The sequence below is a fragment of the Musa acuminata genome, chromosome BXJ1-8 (assembly GCF_036884655.1).
Source record: "Musa acuminata AAA Group cultivar baxijiao chromosome BXJ1-8, Cavendish_Baxijiao_AAA, whole genome shotgun sequence".
Classification (NCBI taxonomy): Eukaryota; Viridiplantae; Streptophyta; class Magnoliopsida; order Zingiberales; family Musaceae; genus Musa; species Musa acuminata.
This window is the reverse complement of record NC_088334.1, coordinates 7,553,534-7,573,187: the sequence shown is the minus strand read 5'-3', so window position 1 is coordinate 7,573,187 and position 19,654 is coordinate 7,553,534. Positions and strand designations below refer to the sequence as shown.

At 39.2% G+C, this 19,654-nt stretch overlaps 2 protein-coding genes across 3 annotated transcripts; both read right to left on the bottom strand.

Moving 5' to 3' along the window:
- Positions 1-3,074: 3,074 nt before the first annotated feature.
- Positions 3,075-3,998, bottom strand: LOC135587354 (phylloplanin-like). Its single transcript, XM_065078650.1, has 2 exons — positions 3,784-3,998; positions 3,075-3,617 (listed from the first exon to the last, which is right to left on the bottom strand). Exons 1-2 carry the CDS (start codon positions 3,941-3,943, stop codon positions 3,259-3,261), a joined length of 519 nt encoding a protein of 172 aa, XP_064934722.1. The 5' UTR covers positions 3,944-3,998; the 3' UTR covers positions 3,075-3,258.
- A 2,477-nt stretch (positions 3,999-6,475) lies between these two features.
- Positions 6,476-8,112, bottom strand: LOC135587352 (dormancy-associated protein homolog 3-like). 2 transcript variants are annotated; one of them, XM_065078647.1, is made up of 3 exons: positions 7,915-8,112; positions 7,623-7,796; positions 6,476-6,922 (listed from the first exon to the last, which is right to left on the bottom strand). In XM_065078647.1, exons 1-3 carry the CDS (start codon positions 8,030-8,032, stop codon positions 6,789-6,791), a joined length of 426 nt encoding a protein of 141 aa, XP_064934719.1. In that variant the 5' UTR covers positions 8,033-8,112; the 3' UTR covers positions 6,476-6,788. The 2 variants fall into 2 exon arrangements, with proteins under 2 accessions (XP_064934719.1, XP_064934717.1); XM_065078645.1 differs by having other exon boundaries at positions 7,623-7,799; positions 7,915-8,111.
- Positions 8,113-19,654: the final 11,542 nt, after the last annotated feature.

The following is a 19,654-nucleotide window of genomic DNA, read 5'->3' as shown; positions in this document are numbered from 1 at the left end:
GGAGTAGTCCAACTCTCCAGCTGCTTCGATCATACCTCTGCATGATCAAGTTCCTCCCATGAAACTCACTGGTACTTGCATTCGAACTTTTCCCTTGGTGGAACCCAGCCCCCATATGCTGATGACCAAGGTTTTCATCCGATGCAAAATTCGATGCACGCACGGAAGACCCACCTCTGCGGTACCATGGCCTTCACTCCTTGAATCCATAGCCCTTCTTGCCGTTGTGTTGTTCACCAAAGCGGAGCTCCCAGTAGCTCCCGATCATACCTCCATATGATCGAGTCCCTCCCGGGACTCACTGGTCCTTGCATTCGAACTTTTCCCTTGGTGGAACTCAGCCCCTATATGCTGATGACCAAGGTTTTCATCCGATGCAAAATTCGGTGCACGCCCGGAAGACCCGCCTCTGTGGTACCATGGCCTTCACTCCTTGAATCCATAGCCCTTCTTGCCGTCGTGTTGTTCACCAAAGCGGAGCTCCCAGTAGCTCCCGATCATACCTCCATATGATCTCATCCCTCACGGGACAATGTCGTGTGTGTCGCATTGCCACGAACTGTTCCACCACGATCTGCTGCACCATGTCGCCTCCTGGTGGCATCTCCATTGCATTCTGATCCTTGTGGAATAAACTCGAATTGTGAACCCTCCATGTGTGGCCTCTGCCAATACATCGCAGGGTCCCTTCCACCTTCGATTTTGTTCGCTCCTCTGGCAATCGACCTTCATCCACCCACTCCTGGGTCACACCTAGATGAAGCACCGCTCTAGGACAGTCTGTCGCCTAGTAGCTCCCGAAGTCCTCCGACTTCACTATAACTTGTGTCCCATTGTCTGGATCCTGGGCCTCTGCCCCTACCAGCACAATCTCCGCTGCGCACTGCTTCCTTCATGGCAACTTGAATGGCAACACTGTGGCATATTCTTCAAGAGTACCCGCCTCTGCATCCTCTTGCCCCGTGCTAAGGCCTTCTGAACCCAACTTCGCCTCCGCAAATTGAGTCGCCTTAGTTCCTTCATCAAATGCTCCTCCGAGATAAGGTGTATGTGCCCAGAAGCTCCCTTCGTCTTTGGCACCATGCAAGATGAGTCCGCTCCGTCAGAATGAAGGACCCATGGAACAACATGATCCTACCCTTGCCTCTGCAAGAGCTCATGTCTTTGACCTCTGTCTAAGGAAAGCACTATGCTTCTGCTCCATGTTCCAACTTCTCTACTGGCTCCCTTCAGGTGGCTTGGGTACTTCGCCAAGTTACACCCAAGTTGCTCCGCTCCTCGTTTTTGCATTGAGTCGATGGTGGCCCTCGCGCCCACCATTCCACGGGTCAACCCTCCCTTGAGTCCGATCTCCATATCGACTCTAAGTGTGCCTTCATTTAAGTTGCTTCAGGTCGCTCCCCCACTTGATCTCGCAATGCATCCACCAATGCATTCTCTCGAGCGAGATCATGCGGCAACTCCTCGCTGCTTGCTCGGTCCATTGAGCTTCGTGGAGTTATTGTTCGTGAGGTACTCCTCCTCAACATGTGAAGTCCGTCTCACATAATTCTCCCTCTGGAGTGCCGAGACTTATCCCTCCTGGATAACTATCCCATTGGAGCAATATCTCTCTTCGTTTCGGAGACCACCATCCCCTTGGACTACTCCGATCTGCTGAACAAACTGTGCATTGTTCTGCCTCCTGCAGACACACTTGCTAGATTGCGCCTCCACGTCAATACAACCACCGCTGCACCCCTCAAGGTCTAGCAACATGCTGAACTCGTTGCACACTTCAGCCTCCTCCGGACGTATCCTTCGCATGCCGAAGAGAAAGTTTCAATGCTCCATGGCGCCGAGTCTCGGTCACCTTGGGATGGCCACGAACATTCCATCGTCCGCATACAAGCCCATGCATGAGTACCAAATTCTTCGAGTTAGCAATTCCTCTCACCTCTGTGAGCTTTGCATAACTCTTTTGGTCGTTGAGCAACTAATTCCACCTTGGATGGTCTCATTCTTGCCAAGCGCCTCGCTTGCCTAGAGCACCATCAAGTATAGTTGTCAACGTTGAGCCGTAGCTCAAACTCAGCCATCCCAACCTTTGTGCGCTCCGAATTCTTCCAAGCTTACCTGTTCTCGTGGTGCCTCTTGCGCGAAGGGTTGGCCATTCCCCTGAATGCCAATGTTAGATGCCCGCTCCTCTGAGCGACTCTTTTCCCTACATCTCCATGCCCGTTTTCCCTCAAACGGTCGCGCGTTGCTGACTGCCCTCAACGCAGCCCCGCTAGGTCCCCCACGTTTGCATGTCAAGTGTTTCTATGAGTGCTTGTCCCGCTCTGATACCATAATGTCACGACCTTAGCTGGTTTTGCCTAAGGCGTGCGGCACCCTCGCGCATCCGTCCGCAAAGGTCAGCCTCCCCGAAGCCTCCCATTGTCCCTTAGGACCAACAAAAGAGAGAACGGGTTAAAGAGAACGCCTCAATCGGGATCCACAAGCAAACATGTCCGAAAAACACTTCATAGACAATGCAAATTATAAACAGACTTTACAAGCTCTGAATAGTTGCACAACAAAGGGTAACATGGTCCATTACAGACCGAAAATCTCTCGCACGTGTCAACATGACACAACCTTTATTTACAAGCCTAAAGAGGCCACCAACCCAACTAAAATGGGACTATTAAGCCTTCGGCCGCCCCCTTTACATGCTGTACAAGGCATAAATATGCCAACAGACACGGACAGATATAAGCATTACATCAAACACCTTGTTTAGAAGTTTGTCCGTGACAAAACATTGGAGATTGGTTGTAATTGTTGCAACGGCTTCCTTTTGGAGTTTTGTCTACAAGAACGACAGACTCTAATGACCTCTTGTGGGCAATCATCCATTGAGATCGACGAGGGGGAACAAACTTAAATGATCATCCAGGGACCATTGTCCATGACAACTAACAAGATCAACTCATATCAGACTATTATCCATGAGGGTCCAGATCGTTATTGCCCCCATGTCGCTACCGGGGTGACTTGACCTTGTCCATTATGTAGGTGTCTTGGTGGCCATGCTACACACACTACCGTGCTTTCATGTTGAAGCTTTAACTTTTATTCATAGTCTGATATGAGAAGGTACATAAGGTCATAGTGTTCCCAGCATCAAGCTCGCTAAGGGAACATATCGTTTGTAGTGGAGTCCGAGGATACATAGGCATGCAGATGGACGTATTTTAAGTTCGTATGACGGATCATATAACGCTGTCTTCTTTCTCAGTTCCCAGCTACGGTGAACTTGGACGGGCCAAGAATTCCACCAAGAAGGCCACCACCTCCCAGAATTCCACCGAGCAATCCGCCTTTACCGAAAATGTCACCGAGCAAGCTTTTGTTCCCAAGAAGGCCGTCGAGATCAGTACCTGAGAGAAGTTGGAGGGGCGACTTCAGGTTCTCGGTGGCCCGGAGCGACGCGTCGCAGGTGGAGACAGGGGTGGGGATGACAAGCTTGCAGCTACTCAAAAGGTCGGACACAGTTGAGGTTTGTTCACTCAGTAGCATCGCAAATGCTCCATTGCTGTTGGTGGTGGTGCTGGCGATCACACTGCTCCCACACTGTACCTGCACCGTCGCATCTGCATCCACAAGAAGATCCATGTTTCGCTAAAAAGACGTGTTTCCCGTACTCATAAAAACAGATTTATAGGATGATAAATCGCGGTAAAAGGTTATGGCTACAAAGCCACAGAAGAAGTCTCTCATGGACGATAGCAGTAAGTACTTCCATGCATGTAGCCCTACTTGGAAAGGCAGGCAGTGATTTCGCTGCGACGGTGGCGGTGGCGGTGCTGCACGGCACGGTGCCAATGACTGCGATCTTCCCCTGTTGGGCGAGCGCTACGGATGCAAGAACACCCACAAACATGAGCACTGGAAGAAGGCAAGGCCTCGTCAAAGCCATTGTTATGGGCGGAAAGTTGCAGATGCAGGAGTTGCTAATTTGTTGGCACTTCGCTTCGATCGATGTGAATTTATAGGCACTGTGGTTCTCGTCGTGATACCTTTTCCCACAGGGTGGGCCAAACTTGGAATTCATTATCGCTAAGGTGGGTGTTGCACGCGCACTTGTTCTCTTTCTGATGATTGCACTCAGCAGGTTCCTACTGCTGCGAATCTTTGGATTGCTTTTGTTGCAGTATTCCCGAGTGATAGTTCAGCTTCCCTAATATGGATTTCCCTTCTCAAATATGTACCTGTGAGAGGGTTCCCGACAGTAACTTGCAAGCTTAATTTAGGATTTCCAGTATTATCTCTTCTTCTTCTTCTTCCTCTTTAAGAATAGTAACACCATTCTCATTCTTCTTACAGGAAAACAAAGAAAAAAGTAGGAAAACAACTGTACCTTCTGCAACCTTGAGCTCGAAGCTCCTATATGATTAGATTTAGGATTAACGTCTAACTCCTACATGATAAAAAGCTTTCTGGGAAACTTCAGTCGTCAGAGAGAAACTTCACTGAAAAAGACTTGTACAAAAGATCTCGTAAAAGTCGAATCCAACTTTAACCCAACTACTTCTGGATCATACATCCTCCTCTAATATGAATGCCATCTCATTTCCACTGCGCAGATGTCGGCATAATGATGAAACCCAATATTGGGCTGGGAAGAATCGACCACCACACGGCCATTGAGTCAACCCGTTCATATTTCGGATCGCCATGATCGTGGCTAAACCAACTCTTTTTGAGGCTCAGCCAACACGAGTAGGCGACGAGTGATCATCTTTAAGTCTTAGTTCATTGGCGATAAGATTTACGATGTGTTTCATGCTGGAAACAATCTTCCACTTCAGATGAACAATCAAAATCTACCCTCATAACGTATATTGCTCAGTAACACTCCCCACAAGATCTCCGATCCATGATTCCAAGATCCAACTATTTTGCTGATCACCAACTCCGCACCCACAACTCCATCGGCACCGTGTGGAGTTCGGAAGTGGAAGCCACACAGAGGAGACAACCGAGCATTGTCGCGGAGACCCGTTCCTAAGTGCTCCGCAATAGCTTCACCACACCGAAAACGAAGTGTCAAATAATTATTGTTTGTCGGTAATTTTGGATCGATCAATCGGGTGTTGACGAACATGCGACTGTTCATACCTCACAAGCTGTTCTTCCATTTAGCACAAAGAGGATCACGTACAATATTCCAAATGTTCTCACATACTCTTAATCCCATTGGAGCTTTTATATTTGGATCCTCATTTACAGATCACTTATTTAGTCTGATCCTATTTAATTTAATAAGATATATATATATATATATATTATAAATTTGATTAGATTCTAATTATATATTTATGGATGAAAAGATCCATTGCTGTTCGTGGTTGCGGTGGCAACGACACTGCTCGCACACTGCAGCTGCACCGTAGCGTCGGCAGGAGACGCAGAAGCTTCAGGACACCAAGCCATACTGCTCGTGTTGGGAGAGTGCTACAGCGGAAACAACTCCCGCAAAGCCATCGTTGTGGATGAGTATCGAGTTTCCGAAAGCTACTTGTTGGTAATCTGATGGTTTCTTCTCTGCTTCAGTACGAATTTGCAGGCACCGAGTGATGTGATTTTTAGGTAATGTGGTTCTCCTTATCATGCCTTCTCCATCATCGCCAAGGACGGGTGTGTTGCGGGCGCACTTCTGCTCTTTCTGATGGTTGCACCAAGCGCGTCCCGACCACTGCAAATCTCCGGACACCATGAATTTGTGGCATCAATTAATATCGCTGAGTTATAGTTCAAGCTTCTCTAATGTGGATCCATCTCTGTAGGTGCTCAGCCCACTTCTCTAATGTGGATCATCAATTGATAAGCCCACTTTCCAGATCTTTTGAAGCTCCACCGAGACAGTGTAGAAACCCATTCCGATGTGCTTCACTAACCTCGCCACATGGAAAACAAATCCAAATTGCGCTTGATTACCATCATTTCTTGTTCCAAAAACTTGAGTAATATACATGCATAGGTATAGATGAAATATACCTATATTTATTAAGCATCAAGCATCCAAGCATAGATGAAATATATTGAATGTGTACATACATTTACATGCATACATTTGCAAAGGTATTAGACTAATTGACATCTTACATGCATAGATACATTGTCCAACTGCAAAATGTTTGGTATAGTACAACAAATAAATATCTAGATGTTATGTCAGGAGGCAGCAAGAAATGAATGCCAGATGGAACTCAGAATCAGAGGACTGATGTACTTATTCAAATAGGTCTCCACAATATTTCCACACTCCCACTTTACACAGTTTCATAACAGAGCTTACATGCAGCTGAATGTGACCTTAAATCACCAACAATTCCTGTTGTTTAATGATATGAACTGTACACGATAGGTAGATCACAGCAGCATCCAACATAAGCACAAGTCCACCAACTCCAACCACTGCAATAAATATGCAAAAGAGATCATAACATAGTTGATAAGTGCCACTACCAACATATCTCATTCCAGCTACCATCATCACAAGCTTTTATTACATTGTCTGGAAAAGAAGGAACACAGCCACACCAACCAAACAGCTTCCCCCAACCCTGTACAGTAAAAAGAGACTTCCATCTCCAAGTTCTCACCCCCCATACTACTAAATCTTACAAGCATAAACTTATTAGTACATGGAGCAAAGAAACCTGCACTGCCTGCCTCATTTTGCTCTGTGATTCTCTACCTCTCATGGTGCAGGTAGTAGTCTAACAGCAATATTGGAAGAGGAGGGTGCTCAGCACAGCTCAAACCTCGTGAGGAGGAGAAGGATTCTGCGATCCAAGACCCACCATTCCTCCTCCTTCTCCTCCTCCTCCCACCACTCTTTCATATGCATCGGATGATGATTTCCTCCTAAACCGGTTCCACTCCCTGCCTCCTGGTTAGCACCAGAAAAAATACCCGGTCAAACCTAGGATTGCAAGATGTTTAGTATGGTAGAACATCAGCAAGGCACTGTCTAGATTCACTGTATCTTCGTGTAATCTAATCTAACTTCTAAATAATCAAGATGTTACATCAGGAAAGAGAGGTGGCACTAGAACCAGAAGACTACCTACGTGAGAGAGCATTAAACAAAGTGCCATTATGATAATGCAACTGTTTAGACTACTGCAAATTGTTGAACATGATGCGGTATGGTTGGACAATCTAAAAATCATGCAATGCATCCGATTGCTCATGTAATGCGAGAGTTTGGATTTCTCGTTAAAGTATGAGGCAGTAAAGCTTCTAATTTCTTGCACTCCATATATACAGATTGCGGACTAGAAGCTAACAACATGATGTCCTCTGAGCATCTACTGGTAGCTACGTATCAATAACTTACAATTGAGCTAATTCAAATTTATTGTTCTGCTATGACAATAAAAATATTCCCCATATAGTATTTGTGAGTGGGATATGGAAGAGTTAGGTTAAATGGAAATGCCTAAATTCCTTAATTAACCTTGCAAGGACGAACATGTTAGCAAACAAGACACGGGTGCATCAGTAGAATACACGAGACTATTCCGAAATGACCAAAATGTCCTCGAACATCCGATAACGCACACTCTTGCTGAACACCAAACCCTTACCGGAAAAGGGGGAGATGGGTGGCGTGGATCCCGCGGGCGATGCCGGCGGCGTCGCGTTCCCCGGCGACGGACACCCAGCCGGCCTCTTGATCATGATGCTCCGCGTCACCCTGACCTCGACATCCTCGCCGCCGCCCTCCGATCGGGCGATCCCTCCATGCGCCGCTGCTCCCTCTGCTGCGCCACCACGTCTCCAACATCAGATCCGTTGAATCAGTGGCATGACTTCAACGGACGCATCAGATCCAAGATCAAATCAGAGAAAAAAGGGAATGGAAAGAGAAGGCGAGACCTTTGCCGCCGGAATTGGGGCGGAAGCCGAAGGACGAGTGCTTCCGGAGGCGGCCGAGACCGGTCTCTGGGCGAGGCCCGGCAACGGTGTCGTCCCAGAGCTGATCAAGAAGGCCCATAGTCCTCCACTTAATCACGGAAATGCCCCTAAGAAGAGCTCACTTGCACAGATAACCAACAGTAGTAGATCAGGAGCCGGAAGCGGGGAGGGGCATTTATAGAGGGAACGGTCAAGGAGCTGGACCAATCCCCACCGTCGATTTGGGTGTTGATGGTGACAAGGGGACCGCCTGTACTGGATAAGATCGGCCGCTTTATGAACCTGTTCCTGTGCGGATGCAAGACACGCAACGAGATACATACCAATCAAAGAGTGACAGATCATTATAAATCGGACTGACCCGAGACGTGGCAGATGAATTCTGGTCGGATAATTGTGGGCGTGTTGGTGGGTGAACAGACGGGGGAAGCAAGAGCCCATTCGTCGTACAAGAGATGGCGGAACGTCCCGTGACGAGAACGATGGAATCTGCCTGCTTGGGTTTACCGAGAGAGGAGTCACCAAGTTTATCTTCACACGTGTGCATAGTCAACAGGGCTTCCTTAAAGTCAACTACGCCTGCGTTTCATTTTCACTTATTGTTTACATTTTCTCAAGGAAAAAAATTATAAATTTACCGGAAAAATACTTAATAATAATAATTTTTGTCCTCATATTTTATTTTTACTAAAAAATATTTTTTTTGGACTTCGACGATACTACACTTAATCAAATCATAAAAAATATGATTATCGTTTGTACTCGATTTTTTTAATAAATTAATTCTTTTAAAATAAATCAAATTAGATCTATTAATTAATTCTTAATTATTTAATTGATTTAATTAGATCTTAAATTATCCTCACCTCCTTATCTCTTCACCTCCACTCCTTATCTCTTCACCTCCACTAATACTCCTTTGTCATCATCATCCCTTTAGTTCCTTCTTCTCATCGTCTCCCTTTGCTTCTTCCTCTTCCTCCTCGTCCTCACTTCTCCTCTCATTTTATCTCCACAATCGCTCATTTTTTAATTATATCTCCTTCTCACATTTCTATTGACTTTATATCCTCTCTCTCCTCACCTCTCACCCCTTCTCCTCTCTTCATCCTCCTTTTTTTTTCCTTTCTAATCCTCATTAGCTACTCCCTCCCTCCCCTCATTCTCTTTGTTCTTATCTTCCATCTTTTTCCCCTCACAATTTATAATCAAGGAGCTACACTTATTTATATAAAATATTTTAAAAATATATTATTTTTTATATAAAAATATGTTAAATTTATCATAAATTAAAAAACTTAAGTTATCTTTAAATATATATTATTTTTTATATATAAATTATTTTTTTAAAAAATATTATACTTGAGTTACACTCATTCATAGAACATATTAAAAAATTTAGTTTCTATATAAAATTATCTTAAATTCATCAAAAAATAAAAAACTTAAGTTATCCTTAAAAATATATTATTTTTTATATAAATTTATCCTAAATTATCTAAAAAAAGTTATTACACTCAAATTATACTCATTCACATAATTTGTTAAAAGATATATTAATTTTTATATAAAATTATCATAAATTTATCCTAAAACTAATCATAAAATTTTATATTTTATATTTTTATTTTCAATATTGACTTAGTTACACTCACAATTGAAATAAGTTAAACTTGATTAACTAACTTATTTTTAAATTAATATTTTATATTTAGATATTTTAGGATATTTAATATAAAAAATTTGAGAATTCTACTATAATACAATTTTAACAAAAAAATATATTAGTTTTTTTTTAATTTTATGAAAAATTTAGAATAAGTTTATATAAAAATTAATATATTTTTAATAAATTTTGTGAATGAGTATAACTTAAGTGTAAATCGATAATAAATTAAGTATAACATGAATGTAAGGATTTGATCCAACCTAACCCAACTTGAATTGATCTGATCTGAACCAAACCAACTTACGACTTCAAAAAACTCGGTTCAAGAGTATTATCAAAATTATTTGAAAAAATTGATACCCCTTTGATAAAAACTAAATATGAGGATATCATGTGCTAAAAATCCATTACTCTGATTTTTTAATAAATTGTTCAAAAAAATAATAAATGTCATCTTCATTAGCAAAATTTAAAAAAATTATCAACCAATTAATGGGTCAAAAATTAGTATTAAAGATTCACTAACAATTATGGGAAGCTAGCAATACATGTGAAATGAATCACAAAGATTCGCTACTAAATGTCAATTAAAGGTCTAAAAGATCATTGCATTTTCAAATAATAGATAATGTTTTTCAAATATTTTTTAACTAAAAATCTCAGGGAAAAAAAAGAAAAGTGTATAAAAGACAAGGTATATTAAATTTAATTATTAAAGTTGAACCAAAGGACAAAACTTCCTCCCTGTTCCCATCAACAATGATTTCAAGTCACACGCACATCAATTATGTATACTATTTTATGAATATCCAGTTTCAAATTATTGCTATTTATTTTTTCACTTATAATAATGGAGAACAGTTATATATTACCTTCATGGTATGTACATAATTATTAATCATATCATCATCATCAACACTATAGTTCAAGAAATTATTATTTTGTATACATCAAATGTTGCCCAATATAAATTATTACTTTAATTCTCTCATTCCATTAAAGATCAAAGCAAAAGTTATTTGCAGCCTCCATTCTCTTGTCTAATTCTATCATCCCTACGCTCTATTGATTCAGATTCTTCTTAATCGTAAAATAGATTACTTGACAAAAAGACAATTCCTTGTACGCACGGTTGTTAGCATATTATACGAGCAACATCTTCCTACTTAATCCACCATATAACTAATAGAGCATATAAATGCGACTACAGTTTCCTACGTTCACATGCATAAAGACCTATCGAATAATCAATATTTTATCGAAATATTTTTCTACAGTTTAAGGAAAAAAAAAGGATAGATTTTTAATAGAGCCCAAAGTTTCTATTGTTTCCAACATAGCGACCCGATTTTGCTTTATTCCCTAAAAGATGAGATTAGCTATCCATGGTGACTGTCTTTGTCCCATGAGACCCTGTCGTCCCCACCTTAGTAGTCGTCGTGCTGCGTTGCCATCCTGCAAATCCATGCATGCTGTCCCCCTCCCTTGTTGTGGTCGCCTTACACCACATGATGCCCTGTCATCCTTTAGTTGGGCAAATTCTTTCCTGGGGATAATAAGGGCGGGCTAATAGGCGGACACCGACCAGTTGGTAGGGCAAGGTGCTGTCAGGCTCGAAGAGGTCATAGTTGCGCTGGGAGGACGGCCTCGCCTTCTCCTTCTCGTTGAAGAGGGTAAAGATATGGGCATGGAGCGGCGTCCCAACACCAGCGACATACCCTTCTACCATCTCACTAGCCACATCAAATTGCTATTGTGTTTCGTGGTGTTCTTTGGTGTCACCTGCATTGTCATCCATCGGATGGCATGGTTGTTGGGATAAACTGTAGATCAGTACCATTAAGATTGTAGAGCTTATTGTAAAAATTTTTTAAATAAAATTTGAGCTAAAACTAATAAAGTTTAACTGCTCGATCATCTAACAAACGTCTCAAAACCTTAATTTTTTTTTCTCTCTTTGTTCCTTTTCTCAACGTCGCTACGGTTCGCTGCACGCACGCCACTCACTGTGCACGTCTTTTATTATTATTTTTAATAAATTAGATTTGGGCTCAATGCCCAAATTATCCAATCCAAGCCCACATACGGGCTTGTCTCAATAATTCTCCCACTCCAACTCATATGGTGGGTTTTATTAAGCCCGCTCTTTGTCTACATGCTTCAAGCTTCTCCTTAAGCAAAGACTTTGTCAATATATCTGATCCATTTTTATTGGTATGCACATTTTCCAAATATAATTCTTTCATCTCAAGCACATCACGAATCCAGTGATATCTAACATAAATATGCTTGGATTTAAATGATATGTTGAATTCTTGGAGAGATGAATGACACTATAACTATCACAATAAACAATATATCCTTCTTATTTCAAGCCCAATTTCTATAGAAACTTTTTCATCCATAAAGCTTCCTTGCAGGCTTCAGTAATTGCTATATATTCTGCTTCCGTGATTGATAGAGCAACACAATTATGTAACTTAGACTACCCAAAGACTGCTCTTCCTGCAAACATCATCAAGAATCCCGAAGTGGACTTCCTAGAATTAGTGTCACATGTCATGTCTGCATCTATGTACCCCTCTAGCACATGTTCATCATTGTCAAAACATAAACACAACCTGAAGTACCTCTTAGATATCTTAATATTCATTTCATTGCTGTCTAATGTTCCTTACCAGGATTAGAGAGAAATCAACTGACAACTCTATTTGCATGAGCTATATCTGGTTTAGTATAAACCATAGTATACATCAAACTGCCTACTATAGATGAGTAAGGCACTCTGGACATTTCTTCTTTTTCTTTCTCGACATTGTTCCGAACTAAGCTTGAAATTACCTGCAAGTGGAGAACAAACTATATTGGCTTTACTCATGTTAATTCTTTCAAGAACATTTTCAATGTAAGTCTTTTGGGATAGCCAAATCTTTCCTTTCTTCCTATCATAAAAAATCTTCATTCCAAGTATTTGTTTCACCAATCCCAAGTCTTTTATGGCAAAAGACTTACTTAGCTCTCTTTTAAGCTTTTCAATTTTACCAACATCATGACCAACAATCAGTATATCATCAACATATAGTAGGAGAATAATGAAATAATCATTTAAAAACTTTTTTGTAAATACACAATGATCAGATGTGATTCTATTGTACCATTGGCTTATCATAAATGAATCAAACTTCTTGTACCATTGTCTAGGTGCTTGTTTGAGTCCATATAAGCTTTTCCTAAGCTTACACACTAGATTTTTTTTTTCCCTTGACTTTGAAACCTTATGATTGCTCCATATAAATTTCTTCTTCTAAGTCACCATGAAGAAATATTATTTTCACATCAAGCTGCTCAACTTCAAAATTCAAGCCGGTAGCCAAACTAAGAACAACACGGATATAAGACATTTTTACCATAGGAGAAAATATTTTTTCAAAGTCAATATCTTTCTTCTGACTGAATCCTTTTACAACTAATCGTTTCTTGTATTTTTGTTGTGAGCTATTATTTTCAGTCTTCAATTTATAAATCAATTTATTCTTAAGAGTTTTCTTCTATTTAAGCAACTTTACCAAGTCCTAGGTGTGGTTCTCAAGCAAGGATCTAATTTTTTTTCTATGGCTTTAACTCACTCATTTTTATGTTCAAGTAGAATAGCTTCTTAGTAAGTTTCTAGCTCTCCCCCGTTAGTAAGCATAACATACTCATGTAAAGGATATCTGATAGATGATTATCGCTCTCTTGTGGATCTTCTCAATGGAATCTTAGCTGGTGGTAGAGGTACTTATTCAGTTGGTTCAACATCATCAATTGTAGAAGTATCATCATTGACATTCTTACCACAATCTTCTTATTCATCTCCCCCATGATCATCATGAACTACAGGTGAAGGAACTAGACCCAAACTCCAAGGAATATGAATAAAGATTTTTGGCTTCTCAATATTATTACCATCATCAAATAATTAGTTTTCAAGAAATACAATATCTCTACTTCTAATAATCTTTTTGTTCACTAGATCCCATAATCTGTATCCAAACTCTTCGTGACCATATCCTAAGAAGATACATGTTTTTACCTTATTATCAAGCTTGAACCTCTCATCTTTAGGAATATGAACAAATGCTTTAAACTCAAAGACTTTTAAGTGATTATAAGATATATCTTTTTCTTTTCATACTCTCTTTGGAACATCACCTTTCAGAGGAACTTATGGAGAAAGATTTATCAGATCAACTGTAGTTCTCATAGCCTTTCCCTAAAATGACTTAGATAACTTGGCATGGGAAAGCATACACCAAATCATTTCTTCAATGGTTCTATTTATCCTTTCTATCACACCGTTTTGTTGAGGAGTTTTAGGAACTATTTTCTCAAGCCCGATATCATGAAACCTGTAATAATTTTCAAAAGGACCTCTGTACTCGTCATAATTATTTGCTCGAATACACTTTAGTTTTTTGCTAGTTTCTCTTTCAACACTGACATGAAACTATTTGAAAATATCGAGTACTTGGTCTTTAGATTTCAAAGCAAAATCCTAAACTTTTCTAAAATAGTTATCAATGAAAATAATAAAATAAATAGCATATCTAAGAGTTCTAGTTTGCATAGTATATATATCAGTATAAATCAAATCAATAATATTTAATCTTCTAGATGATGGATATGTATGAAAGACAATTCTATATGTTTTTCCAACTAAGTAATGATCATAAGATTTAAGAGATGTAGATGTACCTTACAACTCTAGTAAGAACTACTTTCTAGCAAGAGTTTGAAATCTCTTTTCGCCGATATGACTAAGCCTCTTATATCAAAGATCTATACTTTCACTCTTCTGAATTGCATTAATCTCTCCTTTGTGTAGCTTAGCTTTCATGACATAAAAAGAGTTTAACTTCTTTCTTCTCGCCACAATTAAAGAACCTTTAGTGAGTTTCCATTTGTTTTCACCAAAATAGTGTATAAATCTCTTATCATCAAGTCTGCATATAGATATCAAGTTAAGACGAATATATGAAACATGTTTGACATCTTTGAGTATCAATTTGCTCTCAATATTGGTCTCTAAGAAAATATCTCAAATACCCACAATCTTAGATGTACCACTGTTTCCCATTGTGACATTGCCAAAATCACCAACAGTATAAGATATAAAGAAATCACCAAGGGAAGTAATATGAAATGAAGTACTAGAGTCAATTACCCAGTTACTATCCTGAGCTATAATACTGACACAACCATCATCACAAACAATAATGATATCACCTTCAATAACAACTTTATTGGTCTCTTTCTCATTTTTTTTCCTTTCATTCTGTTCTCGCTTCGAAAATCTACACTCTTTCTTCATGTGACCTTGCGTATTACAGTAAAAATATTTGATATATATTCTAGACTTGGATTTTCTTCTATAATCATGTGGATTTCTGTTATAACTTCTTCTATGTCTTTCTTGTTTTTCAGTAACAAATGCACCAGAAGAAAATTCTCCCTGTTCTTTCCTTCTAGCATCTTCATTTAACAAACTATCTTTAACCATATCTATAGTTAGAGTATCTTATGATATGGAGTTACAAATTGTCATCACATATGTTTCCTAACTTTTTGATAAAGAATTGAGAAGTAATAATCCTTGCATCTCATCATCTATACTCATTTTCATACCAATCAACTTGTTTGCAAGACTTTGAAATAGGCTTATATGCTCAATAATATTACCACCATATTTATACTTCAAATTTATAAGTCTTCCGAGGAGAGAAATTCTATTTTCCACTGTCTTTTTCACAAAGTTTTCTAACCTTTGCCAAATATCATCAGCTCTGATTTTATCAGAAAGATGCTCATACAAATTTATATCCATCAATCTTCTAATATAAGCAATAGATTTTCTATATTGAATCTCCAATTTCTCATCTTCCATAGTAGAAGATTTGTCTTTAACTTTGATGAGCTTATACAAATATTTACAATAGAGCAAATCTTCTATCATACGCCTCTAAGTAGAATAATTTGATGAGTTCATTTTAATCATACCGTCTGACTCTTCCATTTCAATCATACAAGAAAAAAACTAACACCAAACAACCTGAAGCTCTAATACCACTTGTTGGGAAAAACTATTATAGTAGAATAATTCTTTTCCCTCTTTGTGTATCAAAATGAATACAACTTGTTATCAAAAGCAAATATTAACTAGAGCAGCATAAATAGTAGAATAATAAATCAGAATTATGCTCATGTAAATTTATATCTATCCATATTCTAATATAGCCAATAGCTTTTCTATGTTGAACCTCTCATTCCTTATCTTACATAGTAGAAGGTTTGTCTTTAATTTTGATGAGCTTATACAAATCTTTACAATAGAGCAAATCTTCTATCATATGCCTCCAAGTAATAATTTGATGAGTTCAATTTAATTATACCGTTTGACTCTTCAATTTCAATCACACAAGAAAAAAACTAGCACCAAATAACCTGAAGCTCTAATACCACTTTTTGGGAAAAACTATTATAGTAGAATAATTCTTTTCCCTCTTTGTGTATCAAAATGGGTTCCTCATCAACATACTAACTTGTTATCAAAAGTAAATATTAACTAGAGCAGCATAAACAGTAGAACAATAAATCAGTCACAAAGTGAGAAACTAAAATTTTTATGTGAAAATCCAATTGGAAAAAAATATGAGACTGTAATCCACTTCAAACTTCCACTATTACTAATAATGATAATAAGTTTATAGTAAGTCTTCTCCAGAATAACCAGAGGATCACAATAACATCAAGAACACAGATCTTGACTCAACATTAACATATCATCATCACCAAAGATAGATTTCATGAAAATAAAATTTTAGATCTCACAAAGTGGGTATAGCAGGAAAACACATTAGAGATGATAAATTATAGATTGATATTATTAAGATTGTAGAGCTTGTTGTAAGGATTCTTCACATAAAATTTGAACCAAAACCAATGAAGTTTGACTGCTCGATCATCTAGCAAATGTCTCAAAATCTTAATCTTTTTTCTTTTCTCTCTTTGTTCCTTTTTTAAGCGTCGCCATGGTTTGTCACATGCCACTCACTGCCCTCACTATGCACATCTATTTTATATCTCTTTTTTCTTTCCTTTTCTTTTTTTAATAAATCAGATTTAGGCTCAGTGCCTAAATCATCACGTCCAAACCCACGTATGGGCTAAACTCAACAGTGGTATATGTCATCGACCTGAGCATGGAGCAAGTTAGTGTAGCAGACGTCAATGGCCGGGTCGGTGAAAGCGACGGACCTCGGTTGAGGAGAGCGTATTCAAGTGTGACGCTAGATGGATCCTTCACGTATGCGAAGAGTAGGCGTTGATGAAGATGGGGGAGCTAGTACGGGTGTGGAAGGCAAGGAGGGGTCGAATGTAGGAGAGGAGATTCGGGCAGAAGACTATGCTAGAGGGTAGGTAGGACAGCGAGGGAGTGGCGGAGGTGACGACGACATTGTGATTGAGGTTGAGAGACGTGAGGGCACCATGGAGGATCTCCATGGCAGGGATGAGGCAGTGGGCGAGGGTGGAGTCAGTGGCACAAATGAGGACCTCGTTACCGACGGTGACAACCACAATCTTACAGCAGGGATGAAGGCATGAACGGGAGCATAGGCCCAAGCAAGAGCCTCGGTTAGTCAGAGGTAACCACGGTGAGACGAAGGCAATTAGGACGGGATGGGATAATATCATATTTTAAAAAATAAAAATACTTTGAATAAAATAAAAAAGAAATATTTTGTGAGAAATAATAGAACTTATGATTTTTTCAGGAAATTTATCAGAAAAAAATACAAGCTTCTGCATCTATGTTTAAGTTGATTGCTAATTCTTCACCAATCAGTCTATCCATATAAAGTTCAACTTTCGGTGCCTTGTAATTAGATCTCTTTAGTATTTTATTTTAGTCTTTAGATTTAAAAAATCTATATTAAAATTTGTATGGTTATAAAGTAAAATATTTAACTTCATTTATCATAACGTTATCGATTTTACCGATAGAAGATACAACATGTGACATCACGTGTATGAATGATATGAAAACGATAAGCAAGAAATGTAATTTAATTGGTGGTGGCGGATGATGACACCATGGGTGATTATTATAGTGGTAGTCGACAAGAACAACGTGATGATTAACCTTACCGATGTCAATCTAAATATTGATGATGAGGAGGAAAATAAGACAGAGCGATGAGGCATCTGTGTCGGTGCTGAAGGAAGAAGATGAAGGAGGTGAGACATCTGCATCGGCGCCACATCGCTTTACCTCTTCTTCCTCATACAACACTGCTCAACATCCACGTTGGTGTTGGCATCGGAGGAGGAAGAGAAGGCAGGTGAGACATTTACGTCACTAACAATGATTAGGGAGGCGAAAGAGGAGGCAGAGCGATGCCTCCTCGTCCTCGTTGGCATCACATTGCTCTACCTCACCTGCTTCCTCTTCCTCCGCTCTCCTCAACATCGTTAATGCAAATACCTCACCTCTCTCCTCTTCTTCCTACGGCACCGACACAGATGCATCATTGCTCTGCTTCTTCTTCCTCTTCGTTATTGATGTTCAGATCAATATCAAAAAGGTTGATCATCATATTGTTCTCATCGACTATCACCATAACAGCCATCCACAGTGCCATCATCCACTACTATAATTGAAATTACCTTATTGTTTATAGTTTTTGTCATTCATACATTTGTTTTCATATATTGTATCTTTTATTAGTAAAATCGATATATTAAGATAAATTAAATTAAATATTTTATTTTTATAATTATAAATATTTTAATATAATTTTTTAAATATAAAAATTAGGATACTTAAGAGGTCTAACTGAAATAATGTGTAATTATCCCGCCTTCCTACAACTACAGCTTTATGAACCCAAGATTAAGCAACAAGAAAGAGCATGGACAATATAACAGACGAGATTCTTTGGTCATCAGGCGTATTACCCAATATGATAGGTTAAACTAAACTATATCCCAGCAGGAGATAATGTATTATACTCTACCCTGTCGCCTTCTTCATTGTCTGTTCTCTATCTGTAGGAGAGAGAAAGCTCAAAGCCTATAAGGTCTCTCCATTGACATTCACCAACATATAGCAGACAATGTACACTGTTTCCGTGTTTTACTTTGCATGTGGGTTTCTCTCTCTCTCTCTCTCTCTCTCTCTCTTCGTTTCCTTATATAAAGAGGTGCGTACTGATCCCTCAGAGGGCCTCAGAGCCGAACCAAAGTCCAAGTGATCTGAAGGCATCTTCTGCTATGGTGAGGAAGCCATTGTTGGAGAAGCAGGGCACGTGCAAAGTCTCTCTCTCTCTCTCTCTCTCTCTACGTCTCCATCTTTGCATGTGATCTCCTTCTCCAACATAGGCATCTCACCTCCTCCTTCGAAATCCAACTCGCGATGCAGGTACGACCTAAATATACTCATGTCTCCTCTACTTTTCCCCCCAGGAGACGTGTCTTCTATATCATCTCTACTAATGTTCTTAAATGCACACCATTAGGTTGCTTCATGTCGTCCTCTAAATTGTTCTTTCTTCTGCTCTCGACCGACAAAGACAGTAAACTCGCACAGGCTGAACTCTCTCTCTCTCTCTCTCTCTCTTTCACTTTGACTAAATGGCTCACAACATGGAAATGAGACCCTGAACTACTTATAAGATTTATTTTCCTTGTCAAATGATTGCTTTGACTAATTATTTTTTTCCAAAATCAGAAGAATTTTTCGTTTGACGCTAAACTCGAGTGTGAGACCTATCACCTATGCAACAATACATTATCCATTTGACCCATCATATATTTTTGTCTTTTGGCTAGGATTGGACTTACCTTTTGGTCCTCATTTTAGAATAATCTTAATAAAAAATAATTATATAAAAAAAGGAAAAAAAAAAACACCATGTGTTATTTGAACCCTAATTATATACAAAGGGTGTAAAAATATTAGACTTACAAAACTACTAATTTTGTATATATATATAT

What these genes read in the sequence shown, in the direction of transcription:
- LOC135587352 (XM_065078645.1), bottom strand. Translation starts at nt 8,032, where the DNA reads ATGGGCCTTCTTGATCAGCTCTGGGACGACACCGTTGCCGGGCCTCGC. An exon ending in CCCCAATTCCGGCGGCAAAG is followed by an intron (nt 7,800 to 7,914) that starts GTCTCGCCTTCT and finishes GTGGTGGCGCAG; the next exon opens with CAGAGGGAGCAGCGGCGCAT. An exon ending in ACCCATCTCCCCCTTTTCCG is followed by an intron (nt 6,923 to 7,622) that starts GTAAGGGTTTGG and finishes GGTGCTAACCAG; the next exon opens with GAGGCAGGGAGTGGAACCGG.
- LOC135587354 (XM_065078650.1), bottom strand. Translation starts at nt 3,943, where the DNA reads ATGGCTTTGACGAGGCCTTGCCTTCTTCCAGTGCTCATGTTTGTGGGT. An exon ending in ATCACTGCCTGCCTTTCCAA is followed by an intron (nt 3,618 to 3,783) that starts GTAGGGCTACAT and finishes TTGTGGATGCAG; the next exon opens with ATGCGACGGTGCAGGTACAG.